The sequence below is a fragment of the Glycine max genome, chromosome 4, assembly GCF_000004515.6.
Source record: "Glycine max cultivar Williams 82 chromosome 4, Glycine_max_v4.0, whole genome shotgun sequence".
NCBI lineage: Eukaryota > Viridiplantae > Streptophyta > Magnoliopsida > Fabales > Fabaceae > Glycine > Glycine max.
In genome coordinates, this window is record NC_016091.4 from 8,518,457 (window position 1) to 8,542,325 (window position 23,869).

The window sequence follows — 23,869 nt, forward strand, 5'->3', positions numbered from 1 at the left end:
CTATTGCTAAGATCTCGCATTTTAACGTAGTGTAGAATTATAATCCTTTGGTGAAAATCATTTATTGCTTGCTCAAACTCAACATCCAATTACTCTATCCATAATCGTAGATTAGAAACAACAACACTTATAAATTAAAAGCGATCTCATCTTAAACCTCACATCATTCGATAGCTCGGTTACGATGATCCCAACCTGCTGAGCGCTTCTTGAGCCACATTCGACTGTGGCTCCAACTCCAAAGCCTCTTTATAAGCCTTCTTCGCTTCTTCTCCCATTTTGTTTCCTTCGTAGCACTCCCCCAGCATGCACCACGCCTTCGCGTTTCGCGGACTCAGCTTCACCGACTCGGTCAAATCGGCCAGCACCGAGTCAACGCGCCGCTCGCTCATCGCGATCTTGAGCTCCGCCCTCTTCAGCAGCGCGTCGCCCCTCTCTTCCTCGGCGAGGGACCCCGCGGCGAGAGGGGACAACGCGGCGTCGAGCGCGTCGAGCGCGTTGGTGCGGAAGCCCTGGAGGTCGAGCGCCATGGACTTGAGGAGGTGCGAGGCGGCGTCCTTGGGGTCGAGCGCGAGGGCCTTCTCGGCCTCGGCTAGGGCCTGTTTGGCGAGGGAGGTTGCGGCGGAAGCGCTTTTGGATCTTCTGGCTTGGGCGAGGAGCTGTGCGCCTTGGACGAAGTGGCGCTTGGCTTGGACGGCGCGAGAGTTTGGAGGACGGTGGCGGAGCTTGGCGTAGAGGTTTTGAGGGAGGCCGTGCATCCAGAGGAAGCTGAAAATAGTGAGGGAAATGAAAACGACTTGTAGCGCTACGTCGCGGATCATTGCTTTCTTCTCGTCGGCCTCCATTTTTTGGCTTCTCGTCTTGCTCACGGATCTGCGGATAGATTGATAGAGATATAAATAGATGATTTCAGAACCTCTGCTTCTGGTTTTGCTCTTCTTCTTGTTTTGTCAGAGACTTTATGCGTACCGTAGCCGCCGTGCTTCCTTTGACTTGTCTCCTTTTTTCTTCTTGTTATAATAATAATAATTGAGGTTAAAGAATGTATTTGTAGGTTTAATATATAAGTATTCCACATTTCACTCCCTTTTAAAAAAAATATATGCGGTTATTTAAGTTTTTAGTTGTCTATGGGTTTTGAATTTTTTATTCTTAAATTATTTTTTAAAATAATTTGATTTCTAAATAATTTTTCGTTATTATAAATAGTTATGAGTATTGTTTAGAGCGTTATTCAGTAATGACTTCTCTCTTTTTCTTTCGTAATTTAATAACATATTATTCTAATTATGTCCATGTATGTGTTATACATGTATCATTTAATTTTTATTGTTTCAAGATACTTTATCATTTTGACATTAATGTTAAGAATTATTTATAATAACGAAAAATTCTTTAAACACCAATTTTTTTTTTAAATAATATAGGGACCCAAAATTTAAAATCTCATAATTTAACATTTTATATATATATATATATATATATATATATATATATATATATATATATATATATATATATATATATCCACTTGGATGTGATCAGAGTAAATGAAGAGATTCATAATTTATATATTGAAAAACATTTATTTATTATAAACTTTAGCTATATGAAATAAACTTTTATCCTGTATTTGTTTCTTCTATTTTATCTTTTTATAGGAGAGAAAGTATCGAAAACAATTATACTATTTTTTTCTAAACGAGTGCTTTGATGGAGCATGCTTTCATATGGTCTAAGACTCTACGATGGACCATAATTACTAATTGTTGGATTAGTTTCATCTTCAGATCACAACGATGCACCCTCCACACCCTCCATTGCCGTGTCGGATTGGAAATTTGTTGCTTCAACAATGGTATTACGAAGCTCCACCTCACTACATCAAGTACCAATGTACCCTCTAAATTAACAAAAGTTGAAAAAAGATATATTTTTTTAAAAAAAATATGTTAATGTAAAAAAACTTAAATAAATAAATCAAATAAAGATTAGAAGAAAACATTATCAAAATTTAAATAAAATTTTAATAATCAGAAATGAAAATTATGATTTTACCTTTTTTACAAGAGAGAAAACCCGATGTCGAGGATTAAAGATAACTTTAAGGCTTTCTAAGCCCATATTTGATTAAATAAATTTTGAAAGGAAAAAAAAGATTATTTCACTAAAAGATAAATTGAATGCACTAAATAAAGTGGGTTAAATTGCTTTTTTTGACAGCCTATTTAACAATTGTTATGTCTCGACCCCTTTTGGGAGACCACAGCTCAAATAATAATTATAATTTTTTCCCACTCTAATTTGTGCACTAAAGGTATATATATCCTAAGAAATTTGGAAAGAAATATTTTTTGCTCAAATAATACACAAGTACGACAAAAAAAAATTACACTTGTTAATTGTTAATTATCGTTTCCATAAAATGCCCGACAAGTTTCGGGCGCAAGAAAACCCAATAATGGGCTGCGGCGTATCTCTATGAATCCGCCATCTTTATCACCTCTGCTGGAGATTTTACCAGCTTCTTTAGTGAGTCCACTATGCTACCAAAAGATGGGCGTTCACTAGGGTCACTGCCAAGTTAAATATAGCAAGCATCAGCAACTTTAGGAACATAGAAAAGGTACTAGTTAACTTAGCAAAATAACACGTGAATTATGCAGATTTTTCTGAAATTGGTAAGGAAGATTCCCACCTTCTAAGGCAATAAAAAAATCAATGATGTTGACAGCTTAGCATGAATATGGAGATCCAAAATTCATGTTGGCCATGGAAACTCCATCTCTCTACATTAAAGCCAGGACTGACGAATAGGTTTTCCAAAATTATGAATTCCATTTTTAAGAAATCGTATCCAGATTATATAATCACAGAACCATATCACAGTTTCCTGGTCAAATCCTGATTAATAATACTTATGCTACCCAAAAACAAATGCATGCAACTTTCTAATAAAATTGGACTAAGTGGCACAAAGATGTCCACAATTTACAAATAAATGGCATGAATAAGACTTACTCTGCCCAACAAGATTCCATGAGGGAGGCCAAAGCCGGGGAGATGTTTGGAGGGATAGCAAGCCTCCTATTCTGGAAAGCAACAGCTCCAACCACCTGAGAGTTCACATGATGATGATGATATTATTTTACAATCTATTATGGAGGTTTCATTATGCCAAGTAGTCGTTTGAAATATGCAAGTTGGCATGTATACCTTTACATTATATGTCCTTTTTAAATTAACAAATTCTTGCAAATGGTCCCTACTACTGTATAAATAAACACGAGTAAAAATAATTGGCTTCAAATATTTAACATTTAGAGCATATATATTCATCGAGTTTACCTGGGCAGGGCTAAGTCCATTCCATGGTTGTTGCATGGTCACAAGTTCCCACAGGATAACTCCAAAACTGAATACGTCAGATTTCTCATTGGAGGGTTCACCGCGAAGAAATTCTGGAGCCATCCACTCAGGCTAAAAATAAACTCAAGAGAGTTACAGTTATTGAGAGGTAGCATGAAGTAACATTTCAACCTGTTAGATATTAAAAGAATGACCCAAAACCCAAGTGCAAACACAGGAAACCAAGTCCCTTGTTCACATGCGCATACTTCCCATCCAAAAGATTGGACCAACATAACATGACTGTATCATTGATCGCGGTACCATGTATCTGAAAGGCTAATCAGAACTGACGGGGAATCAACATGCATTCATAAGTAGCTACAACAGTTCAAGTTTTGAAGTTTTTTTTTTCAAACTAGAAAGTGCTACTCCAAAAGATGAGGAAAGAAGTGGACTTTTATTCACAAGATAAATCGGAAGAGTTATAACAAGAAATTGATATGATTAAGTTTACAGTGAGAGACTGGAGGGAGAAACTTACTGTTCCAGCAACAGATTTGGACGGTATGAAAGTGTTTGCCTTAAACCTGGACAATCCAAAATCACAAACCTGAACATGAAAAGAAAAGAAAAAATTATCTCCTTGCATAAAATGTTTAAAATCCCATAATAAACTGCTAAATCAGTTTCATTCTACCTTCGCAGTCCAATTTTTATCCACTAGCAAGTTTGGGGATTTGAGATCCCAGTGCACAATTGGAGGTTTCAGACAGTGGAGATAATTGATTCCTTTAGCCTGCAATCAAACAAATGATATGTTATATACAAGATAATTATTCAGTGTAAAAATAATAATATCTGGCACATACCACATCCAAAGCCATCCGTAATCTCCTCCTCTTATCCAGAATTTCACCAGATGCTGGTCTGTGTATCAGGCGGTATAAACTACCCCTGTCACCAAATTGTACAGCATAGTAAGACAATCAATTCTTTATGCAAGAATGTGAAATGTTTTGATTAAGGATATAAGCAGTTGCTTGTCTTACCTAGGCAAATACTCTGTCACTATTGATAGATGGGGGCGTTTTGTAACAGACCCCATAAAGAGCACCACATTTGGATGACGAACTCGTTTCATTATTGCAACCTAAAGCAATGCAAATAACAACTTTTCAACATAACTAGCTTCTGCTTTACCCCATTGATAGAGAAAGTAAATAGAAGAGGCTTTCATAGACCAAGTTCTAAATCTTATTGTGCACAACTAGAATTGTGCATAAAAATACGAAAGTTTTAAGCATGTTTGTGCAACAGAGAATTCACCATTGTACCCCACAAGTCATGCAACTAACTTGAATAATTAGAGTTTATGACACGCAGTGGTATTATTCTAGTGGGAGAAATGAAGTGTCTGTAAATACCAGAGGGGTGATTTTTACACACCAAGAATCTGACTGACTGAAAAGAGGTGTGCATATTTGAACTGAAAACAGAAATACAAGAGGCTTACTAGAGAAATACAAGAGGTGCGCCCAATTGAAATGAAATGCTGCCATACATGAACAAGTGGAAGACATGTGTGTATTTAGTTGTGCAAGAAGCATAAATCTTGCATTCAATAACAAAGGCAGGGCTTAATAAATGTACATAATTTCCACCCATCAAGATAAGGAAAAAACTTGGAACAAGCATTCAAAACTGAAAAAACAAGGTATGCCTGGTCTTCAGTACCATATTTATACTATTTAGCTAATATAATCCAAATCATAAGCAATGCAATGAAGAGGCACCCTGATATATTTGTCTCATGAATACATACCTCTCTCAGAAATTCCTTCAACTGATCATCATGGAAATCCTGAACTGTTAAAACCTTGACTGCAACATCCTGCAATTTATCAAATAAATAGAATCTCCAAAACATAAATAAATAAATAAATATATTCATAGAGCCAACATAAGACACGTCAATAGTTAAATATAATATGATAAAATCAACTCATTTATGTGGCTAAGTGTCATTCATCCAATTGCAATCAGACGAACTAAGAAAGTAAACAGTATGTACGAATCAGAAAGCTACATATATATACTCAAATGATAAAAAGAAGTGTGTATTAGCACTTACTGATCCATGCCATTCAGCACGGTACACTGTCCCAAATGAGCCTGCAAAGTGAAAAAGGCAGCAGCATTTAGAGTCACGTAAAGGGGAAACAAGTTCACGGTACCAAAGTTACGTGGATTAAAGAAGAAAAATCAGGGGAAGCAGAAAAAGTACCAGCACCAACACGCTCTTTAATTCTTAAATCATCCCATGATATCTCAAGCCAATCCATTGCAAGTGACGGTTCAAGATTTACATATCTTGGAATATTCCCAGCAGCAGGTAAACAACCCTGGTTTTCAATTCTAATGCCTACCTGTTTCAGTTCTGACTGGCAGGATGAACCAAGCATAGATTGCTGGAAAGTACTTTTCACCACAGAACTTCCATTTACAATTATCTCGTTGTGGGAAGTTTCTTGCACTACATCTTCACTAAGCCTTGGATATTCATGTAATGATGCTTCAATGGCTGGATGAAGAGATTTTGAAACATCTTCATGGATGGTAGGCAAAACTGAACTAAGAACTGCACATTCCTCATCATTCCCTTCTAAACCAAAAGGAATTAGAGATGGTTCTGTTCCTTCACAGATTTGATCAACTGAAGCATAAATGGAGCCCTTGTGACTTTTCAGCAAATCAGTTTCATTAAGTTGTTGATCATTCTGTTCAGAGCCTGCAGATCATTGAATAATGGCTAAGACCAACTTTAAACTAGATTACTAGAAATCCTCATTGCATGTTATAAGATTTACTATCAACAGAACTGCAAAAGCATAAGTTACCCTGTGCCCAAAGGATTAAAGTTTCAAAAACATACATGCTTCACAAGCTTGAGAAGGTGGCAAAAAGCTTAAAGAAACTTTAACATGTAGTATTTATTATGGAGTATGAAAAGAGAGGACTTGAATACAGGTAAGTATAAAAGATAGACCAGTTTTGTGGTGAAAGAAAAAATGAAATATCTGGCTCAAACTTGATTCAATGACCTGAATAGCTCAAGGAAATATAAGCACCTATGATGGTTATGGCACGTACTTCAACAATTAATTCATTTTAGAAACTATAATAATTGATACGAAATAAAATGTGTGGAAATATTGAGACCATACTGCAAATGAGCAAGTAATATTCATCTTGAGGTTCCAAGTATATATTGATGGCTACACAGATTAATCCCTTGAAGTTAAAATACTAACAAGCAATTTGAAGATCAACTTTCCAGGTGTGTAAAACACAGGATTAGGATTGCCTACAGTTTTATAAAGAACTGCATCAATCTAGTCCATTGATTTAATTTATTAACTGGTAATTTTATCTTTAAAAATTTAATTTAGTAAATTTTAAGGGTGAGATTTAGAACTGCACATTCTGCAGTTCATTTTGAAACTGCAGAGGATCCTAATCTGCAAAACGCAACATACCTGAATATGGAAGACTTTCAGGATTAACAGGTCTGTGATTGGAACTTATAGAACTTGCTGTGTCATCCATATAGGGTGATTGTGATTCTTTTAAATGAGAAATTTGAAACGGGGAAGGCATTGAAGAAACATATGCTCCATTAATTGAGGAATCTGGCCCATGGACATTTCCTGGTTCCCCAACTAGGTCAACCACATATTCCCTGTTAAATGATAAAACATAACATGATACATTGGAAAGTATGAAGTAAATGTCAGATGCCTCTGATAAAGAAACTTATCTACAAGTTAGAAGTTCCATGCCAAAGTCCTGGTATGCAAGTAATAAAGGTAGATGCAATTATGCAAAATATGGATCAACATAGCTTGTTGATGATGCCTAAGGACCTTGAAATCAAGATGAACACAAACAATAACAAGAAAATTCAAGGGGGAAACAGGAAAAATGATCAAAACTACTGACAGAAAACCTGCATCTTGTTTTTGATTTACAAATGTTCACATTGCCATTACTGTGAAAACATAAAAGACAGCAAAAATGAGGACCAATGCCAGTGTCGTGCTAACCTTGAGAGCTGCTTGTCATCTTTAATTTTGACTAGGCAAGAAGATCTATGATCTGCAACACAGTACTTGCAACCTCGAGCTATGCGACAGGGCAACCCAATATAATCTGCCAATCTCTGCGTTCATAAAACCCAAGTAAAGAGTAAATAATAACTAATCTGTAACAAGGTTATCAAGACACATTAATGCATCCAACTCGGTCCAAAACAACCCCAAGCAACACTAATAATGCAGCCTCTTCATACACCCAAGCACACTCGGCAATATAATTACTCAGCTCAGCAATATTCTTACTCAAGTAACTCAACTAAAACGTTCTTTGATAATAGATACCACAAATAAATTCAGGAAACACATGAACACTTCACCTTAAAAAGAACAGCCCGATGCCTACAAAGCCCACTAGACAGGCTGCCAATGGGAAGCACAACACACTTGTGAAAATTTCTCAACTTCTTACTAACCAACTTCCAGCGCTTGTGAAGATCCCCTTGCTCAACCGGGAACATACCCCTTCACACATTCAAAAACCACAATAAATAAAACGGAAAAACAATATCAACATTAAAGCACTTCACGCTCCCTCTCGAAGAAGAGATACAGTACTACACCTCATTCTTACCCCATATAAATAGCAACAAGTTTCCCTAGTTGTTCCACCAACAGCAACGTGTTCTCAGAAGCACAATACAACTCTTGCGCTTTATCCTGAAGCAGCTTCAAGCGAGAATCCTCGCGTCTATCAACAAGCACCACCTCCATACAAGTGTCGCTGGGCTCAACCGCTTTTAGCGCCATCAAAGTAGGTATTCTTCTACCTTCCTCCACATCATTGCACATCACCCACAGATACGGATTCATCCCCAATATGTTATAAAACCCATCAGATATCTTGTCCGTATATGATAAACACCCACTCACCTAAACCCAACAAAAAATAAAATCATAATAACAATTAGACTTCAGCTTTGAATATAATCCAACATTGGACAAAACTTAAGATGAAGCATTCTTATATGCTTTTAAAGTTATTCTCCAATTAGAATTAGAATTTGATTTGGATAATTCATGTAATAAATATTTATATATTAAATGTGAACATGGTTTTGAAAGTGAAACTCTAATTCTGATTGAAAAACTGCAACATAAACATATAGAAAGTTGCATCAAAGTTTTGTGTTAACAATGAGGTGAGTTTTGTACCCATAGGCGATAAGAAACGGATTCGGCATCCCAGGTTTCGGTTCCAGGAGTGAGAACAGGTTCGGTGACGAGGGTAGCCAAGCAAGTGAGCCTCTTCGCTAACGTGAGTTGCAAGATGTAGCTTTCTTTCGACTTCTTCGCCAACTTCTTGGTGCTCTGTTCCTCCTCCTCCTCCTCATTCTTGTGCCTCGGCGCGGGAATAGTAGTGAGCGTGCGAGACGACGACGTTTCCTCCTTAATGTCGCTGGAGAAATTGCAATCCAACGTCGTCCCCGAAAACAAGCTCCCCGCATAGCTGCTCCCGCTCGATAGCCGCGGAAGCGAAACCTGACGGTCAAATCTCTGGTCAACGGCGGCATCCTTGACGGTGGTTTCCGGCGGAAGAAGTAGGTCGCGGTCGTGGTGGCGGGGGCTGCACTGGCTGCTTGCTTTCTTGTCGGTCAGCCAATCGGAGAACGCGGCGATTTGCTTGTGCTTTGTTCGGAACTTGTCGCCGGCAGCGAAGAGGTAGGAGACGGCGGAGTGCTTGGCGGAGGAGAGAACGACAACGTCGTTGTCTTTGGTTGGAGGTGACTTTTTGGGAGGGTCGCTTTCGGCGGTAAACGTGTCATGTTTGATTGAGTTGACGATCTTTTTTTTCTCGTGATCTAATAGCTGTTTGGAAGATTCATCCAACCCTCCTCGCTCCGGAAACTGACGCGGGAAAATGTATGTGGTTCTGTGAGGCATTTTCGCTCTCACGAGTCACGAGCTTCTCGCACCTAACCGTATTTGCACGCACTTACGTGCAAATCACAAACTAACCCTACTTTCCGTCTTCGCCGTTTACCTACGTTCTCCGTCTAGCTAATTAACCTTCCGATCCACCTCAACGCAAAAACTCTATATGCTCTTCAACCGATTCCACGGTTAACCATGGATGATATAGTAGTGTGGAGAGTTATTAAATTGCACTGAACTCTTTCCGAATCTGAAAACCACGTTGGAAATGATGAAACTGCGATCGAGCACTTGAAAGTCGTGGATTCAATGCACGATTTCCCCAACAGCGTGCGCAGTGGTTTGTATGAATTTGTTGTTGTGAAATTGAAGAGGAAGCGTAGTAATATGATGAGAGCAAGGTTTTAAATATGGATTGCACGCACAAATATTATTAATGCATGCAGTCGCAAACAATTAAACAATCTTGCAGTTTTTTAAAACCTTGCCTGAGAGAAAGACGTGGGAGTGGGAGATTGAAGAAGAGACAAATGTGAGCTATGGTTGTGACGTTAGTTGTGGTTTTAAGCAGCAACAAAGATAAGTTGTAGTTGTAGGGAATGGGGAGTGGGAAATGGAAATAATATATAGTAGGTATGCTAACCTGCGCTTGGGAATGAGTGCGCACCATTATTACTTAGTTGACACGTCAAATTTATGATCGGTAGGGGGATTTTCGGCCGCGGATTCTAAAATTGGGACTCATGCATGCACTTTTCTTCAGTTCAGCCAAGAGATGAGAGATAAGAAAAGAAAAACCACCTCGCCTAAAGTAATTCATTTCTCGTTCATGAATTTGTTTTTATTTAATTTTTTAATTTTTTCTATTATGCAATGCAAATACGACTCTATTTAATCGTGTTATATTAGTAATTATTTTGAGCAAGCATATTTAGATGTATAGCATCACATTAGTTCTTAAAATTTTAAAAAATCTTGAAGAAGCAATTTAAGTATATATGTGTGTATATATATATATATATATATATATATATATATATATATATATATATATATATATTGAAAAATCAAACTAATAGTAAACTTAGATGAAAACAGCTAAAAATTTGAAAACTTGTTTAAAATTTCTTTAAAATTAAAAGCTAATATAACATCGTAATAAAATTTCATGAACCATAATAATAGTTCACTCGTCTTATTTTTAATTTTTTTTTATCCCATTCCGTACTTCCTCTAAACAAAGTGCCAAGATAAAAATGATCCACAGAAGCGAGCGACCAAGAGCTAGCAAAGAACCTACGCAGCTCATCTTCTGGCGTCATATTTTCCTTAAAAAATTAGCGCAACTGTGATGACGTAAATTTCTTGGCTAAACAAATGCATTTGGAACTAATACAAGATTCTAGATCTCTTACATTTTTTACTATTTTTTAAATAACAGCATGTGATGACTGTTGGGAGTTTGGAGTTTGGACTGTGATATTGATTGAAGTCATATATGAACATGCTGTAAAGGCAGATTGCTTGGTATTTTTTGTGTAAAGAACTCAATTTTTTTTTCCTTTGGTCCATTTTCACTTGGCATGCGTGATCCTGTCTAAATCTTTATTTGATCAAAGCTTTCCTTTTTTTCCTCCTCGCTAGTCAGTAGTCACTAGTCATGTGCTCGGTTATACGTAGATTTTGTGTCCCTTTTTGTATAGTTTGCATTAATGTCCTATCTTGTTTTAAGTTTGACTGCCAAAGATTGGAAAAACTGATCCAACTTTGATTTTTTTGTTCATTTAAAAATTATTAAATAATTTCGATGATATGATTTTGATGTGCACCTCCGAAACTAATTGTATTTTGTCACACTTTGTATGTGGTTTTCACTTTTTATTATGGTTAATTTCTAGGAATCTCCTTAATTGTTACATTCCCCCCTCTTCTTTTTTTATAAATGTTATTTTTCAATCAAAATGTATTGAAAATGTTCCATTTTAAAAATGTTCTTTCTATATTGTAAAATTTGTTGGGAAATTCAGTGCTTTTGATGGCAACTCAATATTGTTGTCATGAATATGTAAAGAGGATATTCATGCTTAATGGTCAAGTTCTTCTACTGTTACAGATACTTAAAGGAATACGAAGACAAAAGAGAGGCTACAAATAACCAAATACCAACAGTTGGTTTTATTTGTACTGGTGTTTGGGATAGGGTAGTACACTGCTCTGATTGGGATATTTACTATACTTGGTGGGTTAACTAGTATGTATTTCCATGTATATTTCATTCTCGGTTGTATTTACTTTGTAAAAATTAAATGATATATTCGACCGAGTTTCATTATAAATAACATTATGGTATTTGTTTATGATTGTGGTTCTCTATGTAATACGAAAGTTTGTTTTATTTTCTCCTATCATTTTCAAGTTTTGTATCATAAATTAGAACTTTATTCATATTTTTGTATGCGTATGTCTGAATGAAGGGCACCGGTTAATGAACATTAAATGCTTATTGAAAATAACCAAACTAATAAATTATTTACAGCATTTGATTAATTTTACAAGTATTAATACTTACTGTTACCTAAATGACCAGATTACTCATTGACTTTCTTTTCCTTATCATTAATGTGGCCCATTTAACTTTTCTAAATTATAATAAATCATTTTTAATATTTTTAATAATTTAAAACTAGCAAATATTTGCACTTAAACAGAACGGGTTTCATGATTATTAATTTTACGCAACTTACGCTGTCGAATTTTAGCGGATAATTACCAATATAGTAAAACTTCAAATATGGATAACCAGCCACACGGGAAAGTTTTAAAATCCTGTATGTGAACAGCCAAAACATGAAAAGAAAAACAATTCACATCTAAATTTTTAACACTGGATTCAAATTAATCTTTCAAAAAGAAAAAACACTATAATAAAAAAACACTTTCAACATTTTTCTTCATGCACGTGTCTTTAATTAATTAGCTTCCTTCATCTTATAGTGAGAACATTCCTGTGAGAAAAAAGGAGAGGAAACAAAATAAATATTTCTAATTAACAAACAAACATAATCCAAAAGTATATAAAACAAAAATTTTAAAAGATTTAATATAGAAAATGAAGAATAAATTACCTAGAATTTTAGATGAAATATAGGATTTAAACTTGCTTCGTCACAAGTTTTTTTCTTCTAGTTTTTTTTGTGAGCAGGAAGTTGAATATTTTCTTTTAGAGGACATGCATGTAGTAACATTATGTCCCACACCTTTGCATAATCCACAAGCATTCTTGTCCTGAGATAGTTCTTTCCCACCTTCTATACGCCTTCGCTTGGGAGGACCTATTGTTTTGGAAACGGGAGGACAATGGACTACATCATTATCACTGAAATTTATTTTTTCTTGTTCTTCATTGACTTGGAGTTGTACTTCACCATTGCCATTTGATGCTTGAAGCCGTCATCGTGATGACAAATAGTTAGAAGGGATTTCATGACAATCTTATGCAGAAAAATTCTCAGAATATGACGACATAATATCTCCCAAAACTCAAAGTTCTTACAACTACAGGTTGTTGTTTTACCATCCCAAAACACTTCATGTTTTTTACTATTTGCATCCTAGCTTATACCATTGTAACACAAATACATTACCATTTTCATGATGAACTGAATATTGGACTGACCTTTCAAACTCCTCTTGAAACTTTTGAAAAACAAATTGTGTAAGAACAGTATGAGCTTGTTTTTGTAAGGGTGACATCAACTTCATATTAAGCTTTTTGCATTTTACTAACATTATTCATGCATTTCTTTTTGCTTAATATCTTCAATTGCATTATTAACCTGAAATTGATTAAAAAATAATGAGTAGTAATATACTTGAAAAAAATACATAATACTTCATTACCTACCTGCTTTGTAAAGTCTCTTAAACTAGCTAGTGTGAGAATTGATGAATCTCTAGATAAATGCATTAATACTCTCTGATCTTCCAGTGGTTGTCATCCCCCCAAAGAAATAATCACTGAGATAAGAAAGTGCTCAATAATTCTTGATTTCATACAATCCTTTCACATGTTTATTTGACTCCAACTTATACTCGATCGGCAATAACCTCTGGCCATTGGCACTCAAATTCTTCACGTGACTCCAACTTATACTGCTCATAAAAATCAGCATATATACCATTTTGGATATTTCTCACGAAGTGTAGCATTAAACCAACCACTAAACTTGAAAATAATTAATGTGCCATATGCAGAAACTATGTTTTGTAGATGACAAGTCTTTGGGGATTGCTTCTGCCATCCATGGATCTTGATCTGTCAATATAGTCTTGGGTGGATTCTTCATCAATGAAATAAAAGTCTATAAAAAATAAAGAAGCATTATAATTTAATTTTAACTAATAATGAGAATATATATACATAAAAAGAACAAATCATGATCACATGATATAAATTACCTTCATCATCAACCAACGAAAAGCAGATGTTGTTTCATTTCGTAAGAGTGCACATCCAAAAAGTATAGTCTTTCCATGGTTATTCATACCCACAAAAATTCCCAATGGCATTTCATAAGAATTGACCTTGTAGGTAGTATCAAACACAACAACATCATCATATTTTTGGTACCAATCAAAACAAGAAACAGGTGACCAAAAAATATGCTCTAACCTTCTTTCTTCATCAAGTGTGTATGCATACTGAAATTTAAAGCAACTCTTTTTTGCATCCTCACAATACTTAAGAAGATTCACAACATATCACTTCTTTCGAATTTTTTGTTGGCTTTCAAAAATAAATTGCAGATATATTTTTCAAGAAATGGCAGATAACCATGCTTCACATTTTTCTCAAGTTCTATGACACGTGTTAATTGTCTAAATGAAAGCCCAACTTCTTTTAATAAGAAAATATGCTCATAATCATCTTCTGAAATGGTTCGATTAGCCAGTAAAAAATGCATCTCTGATTGAGTCGATAAAACATGGTTATGATCAGCTACAAACTTTGTAACCCGCCACTCGCTTGGGAATATGTCATGGAACTTCTGCAATGTAATTCGTAAATGAGCTTTACATTCACATTTTGAAGACTTTTTGTTTCTTTGATCTTTGGATGACTATGATTTTCAATGTGACCCTACTTTGATGATAACAAAAAAAGTTACGCCCGCTCATAATTCCATTTTGTTTAATAAAATGCCTTTCCAAATTGAGAATCCATGTTGATATGCATATCTCTTGTAAAAGGCAAATGCTTCTTCCTACTAAGAAAAGTTTGACCAACAAAAGAAACAAAATTTGTCTCCTGAGAATTTCCATCTTTATCAACTTCTTCTAATAATTCTTTCATCCCAAGATTCTGATTAGAAAGCATAAAGTTTGCTTCCTCAAAACTTCTAACATGATCACCTATTTCTAGACAAGCATTCTCAGGATTTCCAATTCTATCAACCTCTAAAAATTCTTTGGTCCCACTATTTTGACCAAATGGTATAATATTTGCAACTTCAAACTTTCCCAAACTCTTATCAACTATATCTAGACACACATTCTCTGAAAAATATCTTCTGCAGAACATATATTCAAATCAAAAGTTCTTTGTTTTTTGCTCATATCTCTACAATTGAGGTCATCCATTGTGCTGTCAATCATCTATGATGGAAACAAAGAAAAAATTTATTATAATGCTATAGTAAATGTTAAAAATTAGAAGGAACAACTATGTTGAATACACAACAAAATAATACTTAAACAATTAATAATAGAATAGCATACAAATGGTATATAGTGGATTAATTTTACAGAATAAGAGCATGAAACATACCTCATGCTTTGTATCATGTGTTGACTCTGACTTTCTCTTAATATCTTATCAATGTCCTGTTCAGCAAATATTATTCTCGTAAAAAACCACTTGAGGAAATGAGTGAAAGACCACACTTGGCTTTTAAACAAAAAAAAGGTAGAGTGGTCAACACAGGTTTAAGTACCTAAATATTACCTAAATGCAGGAAAAAGTTCTTTAGAATTAATCTTATAATCAATGAAAGAAAAAAGATAAAATGGTACTCTACATATTGCCTTTTTGCATTTGCAGAGAAGAACAACTTTTTATTATGGGATTTAAGTTTATTATCGTGAACATTAACAAAGATTTTGGGGAGGCAAAAAGACAATATTAATCGTAAGAAAGAGATTTAACTGAAAGAGGATATATAGTCTTATGAAAGTTTAATGTACTTACCGAAATCTGGAGCAGACTGCCGTCAGGGTTGACATAGTCAAGGTGGAATCCTCGACCTCCCACGTCAGATTTACAGGTGTCCTCCACTAGGGGAACGAAAAGAGGGGCCTGCAAAAAATGACTCTAACGCTCAAGTAAGTATGTGAATGAGTTGAGAATGAGATGAAAAGTAAAATTAGAATGTGGTATTTATAACGTTGGACGGGAGCCATGGGTCCTTGATTGTCGGGGTTGTTATAGTAGCGTAACAACCCGGAAGATAAGTCAATACTACTAGATAAGTAAGTACCTGCAATTTGATAATAGGATAATAACATTATCATTAGAATTCAAATATATTAACAGCTTATCGGCCCAATAGCTTAGCTGCTAAGTAAGTAGTGTTCGCGCTCTTATACTAGGACTAAGAATGAGGGCTGGCGTGTATATTTTGACACCACATTACTTGCCACGTCAATTTGTGGACCCCGGACAGTACATAAGCCCCCCAAGCTCTGAATCTAATATGTAGGTGAAAGAGATTGTTAGGTGTCAAGGGTGGTAACCCTAACAATTTTTGGGGTTGCGGGCTTGTCAAAATTGACAGATTGTATAGGGTGAGCATGTTTTTGTTCCTTCAGGTAGAGTTAGGTGTTATTTTATGAGAAGCCCCTATATTTGACAATATTGACTGTTAGAAAACGCATTGAAGATAGTTGTTTCGTTTTACTTCGAGGTGGGCACGTGTGATGCAAGCTCATTGCTTTTGTATACATGTCACTCTATGATAGGGCATGTCTTAAAGATGTGTTAGGTGATTTAGTGGGGGTCTCATCGTGGTGCAGGTTTTTAATACATCATTTTAACTCCCGCCAGTTATCGAAAAGTCACGTCCACATTTAAATGGGGGTGTACGCTAGGTTTTGGTCACCGTCACATTTGAGTACTCCTTCATCTCCCTCTTTATCATTTCTCTGCAACCCGTTGTTGTGTTCATCACGCTCGAAATTGTCGATTTTGCCTTTGTATTTCTTCTTTTCTCCGATCATAATCAAGGTACATTCACATTTTCCACCATGTCTTCTGTTTTGGATTTTGCTTTGGGCATGGGTGCAAGCGATTCTGGGGGCTCCATCCATCAAACCTTGGTGGAATGGGAGGTCATTCCAATAGGCAACTCCTCGTCGGAGGAGGTACGCCATGAAGCTTCCAACAGTGGGTCTTCCTCCTTCGAGAGGTTGATGGACCTGTGCCATGCCGACGAGGGTAGCTCTCGACCTTGTGAGAGGGTAAGGCCTTCTACTGCTCCTCTAGACAAAAAACCTATCCTTGTCACTATAATTCTTCCTTCTTCCCTTTTGGTGGCAACGGGAAAGAGTGATGATGGTGACGTTAGGGTTTCGCCCCATAACAAGCGTAGCCATAATGCCGGAACGCCCTCATCTCATTCCTTCATTGTTGGTTACGAATGGGTGAAGGACGATGTCCTGAAGTACTGCTCTTCGATAACGTCCTCTATAGGCGTCGGGGCTCTATGGTGCCAATTGGGGATTGCTAAAGTGGGCGACTCCCACAAGATGACTATCCAAGCTTGTGGGAAGGATGAATTTTCATTCCTACACGCTGCTTTCGACTGTCCACCCTTCTTCTATGTCTATCGTTGCCTGTTCAAGGTTTTGAATCTGACCTTTTCATTGAACACCTTCCAATGTGCCCTATTGAGGTGCCTTATCCACTTCATCCCAACAACTGGGCAATGGTGAGGGCCTTTGAGGTCCTGTGTCCATTCTTCAAAATCAGATCCAGCATGTTTGTGTTCCTTTACTTCTTTCAGATGAAGCTGGCAAGGAAGATTGGTTGGTTGGATGTCGCTTAATAGTGTGTACAAGAAGATGTTCGAGTTTGACTCGAGCGTGTTTTGTAGATTTAAGGACCATTTCTTCAAGGTCAAGGCAACCAATGTCGTTGATGACGGGTTGTTGTTGATGCATGATGGGAATGGGGAACCTCGCTTCCTCTTTTACTAGCAGTTGAACCCCACAAGGTTCAAATCCTTTGATGAGCATTTGATGTCCATAGAGGAGAGGGCGAACAAGGATATTTTGGAGCGATTGCCAGTCTTGTTGGACGCACAAGCCATCCTATCCCTACCTTCGTCAAGTGACCCTCTTATTGTTTTGGATGGTAAAGCGTTTTGTCTTTCCCTTTTTCATGTTCATTTTGGTATGATGTCATCTAAGTTGACCTTTGTTATGTTTTCATTTGTCTTTACAGGTATAATGGGTCATTTTGAATGGTGACCCTTGGTGAAGCAGGTTAGTACTGCTGGTGATGACATGCCTCCTGCCCCTGTTATCATTCCTGAGTCCTCAGGTGGGGAAAGAGGTCAAGTTAGAGTTGATCTTCCTCAAGCTTCTGAAGCCGGTGAGGATGAATTTTTTGACGTTACACTTGACATGCTTCCACCTTCCGTGACCTAGAGAAAGCACAGTGAAGGGCCCCTTTCAGTCTTCGGGCTCTAAAGGTAGGCTATCGGGTTGATGTCCGGCTCTAGTCATCCTTCCCCTGCTAGCTCCTAAGGTCCACCTTTATCCCCCTTGATTGCTCAAGTTGTTGTTGCTTCCACGAATGTTTCTAATTCTTCTTTGCCTCCTTCTCCATATATTGAGGAAATTCCTACCCCTTCTTCCACTTCTCTAGTTGCATCAACTTCCTTGTCAGTTCTTGTTTTTGTTTCTCGTTCTTCTACTATGATGTCATTGCTAAGTGTTGGTGTGATGATGACAGTGCCTTGACGAGCTTGCCTCCTCCTTCCCTGATCTTGTTGCCTTCAGCTCCAATTGTCTTACCTTCAACAATGCCTTCCTCCTCTTCACGTCCAAGTGAACAGTGATAAGCCCAAAATATGTTGGGGAGTTCCTCCTTCCATAGACCCTTATACTTGTCGAGTCTTGTGCATAGGGCTTTAAGGATAACCCTATTTGCGGTCCCCACCTAGCCGTTTGTCTGGGGATGTTCAATAAAAGTCACGAGGTACTTAACACCTAGCCTTGATAGAAATTCTTCATAGGCTTGGGCTTTGAATTGGGTACCATTTTCAGTAAAAATGACGTAAAGAAGACCATATATGCATATGAGGTGTTTCTAGGTAAACTTCTCTACCTTGCTGGCTGAAATTTCTTGCAATGGCATTGTCTCGATCCACTTAGTGAAATAGTCAATGGCGACCAATAAGAACTTGACTTGTCCTGAAGCTTTTGGCAATGGTCCTAGTATGTCCATCCTCCACATGGAAAAAGGCCAAATGGAGCTCAAGCTATGGAGGTTATCGGGGTGTATGCGTGGAACACCTACAAATTCTAGGCATCATTTGCACCTCCTCGTGAAGTCGAGGGCATCTACCTTGAGTGTCGGCCAATAGTAGTCGGTGTGCACTATCTTAGTTGCCAAGGAGCATCCTCCGATATGAAGGTCACAGATTCCCTCATGCAACTCTTGCATGACATAGTGTGCTTGTTGGTTGTTTAGGCATTTAAGCAAAGGTGTTGTCAACCCTCTTTTGAATAGTTAACCGTCAAGGATGACATAATAAATAACATTCCTTTTCAGGTGTCGGGCTTCATTTTCGTTTGATGGTAACACCCCCTGGGTCCTCCAATTTGTTCTTCCTTTTCTTCTGCCATGCCCTCTTTGGTATCTATGGTTGGTGCTTGGAGTGCCTCCTGGATGATGGTCTTGAGGCGTCTAGTCTTCTTAGTGCTTGCCAACTTAGAGAGCAAGTCGACCCTAGTATTGCTTTCCCTTGGTATGTGGTACATCTCGAAACAATCAAAATCCTCAACAAAGATCTTTACGGCATGATAGTATCTGAGCAGCACTGCCTCCCTGGCTTGATATATGTTTGAAACATGTCCCTAGACAAGCTGCGAGTCATTGTAGCACCTGAGTTTTCTTGCTCCCACTTCTTTTGCTAGCTTTAGTGCTACTATGAGTGCTTCATATTCGGCATGGTTGTTTAATGCCCTAAAATTATATTTGAGGGCCTACTTCAAGGCAACGTTGTTGGGCGCCTCTAGAATGATACCTACCTCATTTCTCTTCTTATTGGATGCACTGTCCATGTAAAGATTCCATCAGTCTGGGGTGGCCTGATCGTTTCCAGAAAACTTTGCTAGAAAGTCTGTCATGTACTAGGTTTTCATAGGGCTACGAGGCTCATATTGGAGATCAAACTCTGACAACTCTACAAACCATGCTACCATTCTTCTTGCCAGCTCAGACTTTCTCAACACTTGTCTGATGGTGTGGTCCGTTTTGATAATGATCTAATGACTCTAAAAGTATGGCCTAAGGTATTGAGCAGAGGTCATAAGTGTTAGTGCTACCTTCTCAATCATCTAGTATCGCTTCTTAGCATCATGAAGGACATGAATAATGAAATAGATAGGTATTTGATGCTTTCCATCTTCCTGGACGAGGGCTGAGCTTATAGCCTCTTCAGCTACTAAAAGATAAAGGAGCAGGGGTGCTCCTGGCATTGGTCGACTTAGGACTGACGATGTGGCAATAGTTTTCTTAAAGGCTAAGAAGGCTTGCTCACATGCCTCCTCCCATAGGAATAGCTCAGTTTTCCAAAATAGCTTGTAGAATGGCCTAGCCTTCTATGCTAGCTTTGGGAGGAACCTGGACAAAGACGCTAGTCTACCATTCAGTTTTTGGACTTCTATAACATTGGTAGGACTATGCATCTCTAGTATCACCTTACACTTGTCAGGGTTGGCTTCGATTCCACTATGGGTGATCATGAAGCCCAAGAACTTTCCTCCGCCAACCCCAAAGGTGCATTTCTCAGGATTAAGGCACATGTCATACTTGCATATCTCTCCAAACATTTCTTCCAAATCAATTACATGTTTGGCCACGCTGTGAGACTTTACAACCATGTCATCCACATAGACTTTAACGTTTCAGCCTATTTGCCATTTAAAGACTAGATCCATGAGTCTTTGGTATGTAGCTCTTGTGTTCTTCAGTTTGAAGGGCATGCCTCTATAATAGAAATTGGTGTCTTTTGTTATAAAGGCGATCTTTTCTTCGTCTAGAGTGCATCCATATTTGGTTGTACCATGAATAAGCATCTAGGAAGCTCAATAATTGGAAGTCGGACGCATTATCCACAAGCCTGTCAATGTTGGACAATGGATATGTGTCCTTAAGGCATGCCTTGTTGACGTCGATGTAGTCAATGCACATTTGCCATTTTCCATTGGCCTTCTTTATCATGACAACATTGGCTAGCCAAGTTGAGTATCTGATATCTCTAATAAACTGAGACTTGAGTAACTTGTCAATCTCTTCTCTAATCGTTTTTCGTCACTCTTCTCCCACTTTTCTCTTCTTCTGTGATACTGGTTTGGCTTGAGGACATATGACCAATTTGTGGCATATGATACTAGGATGGATACCTGACATATTAGATGGTTGCCATACAAATAAATCTGCATTCCTTCGTAGGATTTTAGCTATATGTCTGTATTCATGACTAGCGAGGTCCATGATGAGCTAAAGGCACTGTCCAAGTTTCAGTCCAAGCTGCAGCTTGACAAGCTCTTCGATTGGTTTTGGACTTCTGCCGATAGTGTCATCGCGGAAGTCTACATCGACTTCATCATCTTAATTCCCCCTCGTTGTTTCGTAAACGACCAGGGTCTTTATTGGGGGCTCTTCGTCTATACTCATGACTTGACTGTCGCAGCCACCAGAGGTGGGATGAGGCCTGTTTGGCTCTCTAATAGGAGGATAAGGAGTCACATTTAAGCTTTCAGTGTAGCATTGTCAGGCCTGCTTTTGGTCTGCCTTGACAATTATGATTTCTCCTGTTAAGGTCGGGAATTTCATCTTTAGGTGTGGTGTAGAGACAATGGCTTCCAACTCATTTAACTTTTTCCTGCTAATCAAAGCAAAATAAGAAGTATCTACATCAACAATTAAGTACCTTACAGTGAAACTCTGTGAGGGCTTGCCCTTACCAAAGGTGGTCATTAGGTCTACATAACCTCTGGTTTCCATTCTTTCTCCATAGTGTGGTTGAATTGTGTCAAGTGAGACTTCGAGCCTTTGAAATGTCTTCCAATAAAGTATATACGTGAAACTCCCTTGGTTGATAAGGACCTTGGACACCATGAAATTAGTGATGACTATGGAGATGACCATGGGGTCATCCTGGTTGATGAGGTTGATGCCTTTGAAATCTCTGTCGGTGAATGTTACGGGAGGAAGGCTTTTCGATAACTGTGTGTCAACACAGTTGACGTCAATATCTCTGATGGCGTGGAAATGATGCTTTTGGGACTGGCTGGAAAACCCTCCATAAGAAAATCCGCTCGCAATGTGTTGATTACACCTCTAATTTGTTGGGCGAGTTCGTCTTTTTGCTCTTGCTGAGGTTGACGTTCATGCCTTTGTAGGTGACGCCTTTGTCTTCCTCTATCCTCTGTTCAGTCCCTTCTTCTATCAGTATCTCGGCTCCTAGAATGGTTGTCCTGGTGCCCCTCTAACCTACCTCTAGTTCAGTTGTCATCAGGCTTTTTTTACGAACTGGGCTAGGTATTCAGCCTATATGAGTTCTTCTATCTTGTCTTTGAGGGCCCAACAGTCTTCAGTATTTTGGCCATGGTTGCGATGGATCTACAGTGCTTGGTTCTGTCCAATTCGGGTCTGGGGGAGGTGTGGGGGGTAACTGTATGCGTATTTTCACATTGAATGCTTCTTCAAGAATGGTGGCTCGATTTGCTGTCAAGGGCGTGTAACGCTCGTACTTTGGTCCCTTCAGAATAGGTTGACGTTTGTCTAGTTTGTGTTGCTTATCCAACTTGTATGAGTCGGTCCTTTCACTACTTTTTCCTTTCTCTCTCTTGTGTCAAGCCTGTTGGACTTCATTTCAGAACATCGACATTTCTTCCATTTGAATGTTCCTTTTGGCTTGTTCGTGTAGCTCGTCCATGTTGTTATAAGGTTTTTTGCACCAAATATCAGTAAACTTGTTAGGTCGCAAGGCCAACAACATGAAGTGTAAAGCCACCTCAGGATTGAGATTCCTGATTTGGACAACGATTTGACTGAACCTATCCATAAATTTGTGGAGTGACTCATCGTCTGCCTGGTGTAAACTAGCCAAGGTTGCAGATGTAATGCGATGCGATTAGCTAGTCGCATACTGGGAACTAAAGCATTCGACAAGGGTGTCAAAGTTGACGATGGATTGGGGAGGGAGCCATCCATACCACATCAATGTTACCCCCTTAAGGGATGTGGGAAAGACTCGATACAGGATCACGTCGTCGTTGGTGTAAAGATTAACCTGAATGAGGAGTGCATCCAGATGTTCGTCTGTCGTCCGTCCTTCTTGACAATGTATGTGCGAGATGTTGTGGTCATCTAGGGTATTGTTGGTCGAATGGGGATGCGATTCACCCTGGGTGCGCTCGTTGATCATGTGGGCAGAATGTTTGTCTCCTTGGAGCATCTTACATGAGCCTCCAACTCTTTGTGGTCGGCCTTCAATTTTCTCAATTCCTCTTCATAGCGGTGTTCCATCTTTGCGATGCGGGTTTGAAGTTGATAGAGGACATTGTTGTTCATCATGGTCGTTGTCCAAGGAGGATTGAAATTTTCTTGGGGTGGCTCTAGTTGAAGGCCAAAGTGTGTGCTAACCATGAATGCAGGTGGCTACGGGGTGTTACCACGGTCCCACGATGAATGCCAAATGTACTTATCAAAATCTGGAGCATATCAATATTAGGGTTGACGTAGTCAAGGTGGGCTCCTCAATCTCTCATATGGGATTTACAGGTGTCCTCCACTAGGGGAACGAAAGGGGGGGGGGGAGACCTACAAAAAAGGACTCTAACAATTAAGTAAGTATGTGAGTGAGTTGATAATGAAATTGAAAGTGAAAGTAGAACCTAGTATTTATAACGTTGGATGGGAGCCATGAGTCCTTGATTGTTGAGGTTGTAACAATAGCGTAACAACCTTGTAGATAAGCGGGTACCTGCAATTTGATAATAGGATAATAATATTATCATTAGAATTTAAATATATTAACAATTTATTGGTCCAACTACCCGACTGTTAAGCGAGTAGTATCCGCGCTCTTGTATTAGGACTGACAAGAAAGACTGATGTGTATATTTTGACGCCACGTCACCTACCACGTCAATTTGTAGGCCCTGGATAATACATTCAACATATACACTTTTTATAT

General features: G+C 38.2%; 2 protein-coding genes and 1 long non-coding RNA gene across 3 annotated transcripts; 1 reads left to right on the plus strand and 2 right to left on the minus strand.

Annotated features, from left to right (window-relative positions):
- Positions 1 to 46: 46 nt before the first annotated feature.
- On the minus strand, positions 47 to 1,104 carry LOC100799725 (uncharacterized). Its single transcript, XM_003522721.5, has one exon. It carries the CDS (start codon positions 843 to 845, stop codon positions 180 to 182), a length of 666 nt encoding a protein of 221 aa, XP_003522769.1. The 5' UTR covers positions 846 to 1,104; the 3' UTR covers positions 47 to 179.
- A 1,075-nt stretch (positions 1,105 to 2,179) lies between these two features.
- On the minus strand, positions 2,180 to 10,141 carry LOC100808435 (serine/threonine-protein kinase CTR1). Its single transcript, XM_006578222.4, has 15 exons — positions 8,658 to 10,141; positions 8,077 to 8,375; positions 7,823 to 7,967; positions 7,455 to 7,570; positions 6,888 to 7,090; positions 5,636 to 6,139; positions 5,483 to 5,523; positions 5,174 to 5,242; positions 4,401 to 4,501; positions 4,221 to 4,305; positions 4,049 to 4,147; positions 3,893 to 3,961; positions 3,349 to 3,480; positions 3,022 to 3,116; positions 2,180 to 2,576 (listed from the first exon to the last, which is right to left on the minus strand). Exons 1-15 carry the CDS (start codon positions 9,384 to 9,386, stop codon positions 2,480 to 2,482), a joined length of 2,784 nt encoding a protein of 927 aa, XP_006578285.1. The 5' UTR covers positions 9,387 to 10,141; the 3' UTR covers positions 2,180 to 2,479.
- On the plus strand, positions 8,126 to 11,734 carry LOC121174782 (uncharacterized). The gene is made up of 2 exons (XR_005891155.1): positions 8,126 to 8,256; positions 11,491 to 11,734. It is a non-coding gene; the product is annotated as an uncharacterized lncRNA (long non-coding RNA).
- Positions 11,735 to 23,869: the final 12,135 nt, after the last annotated feature.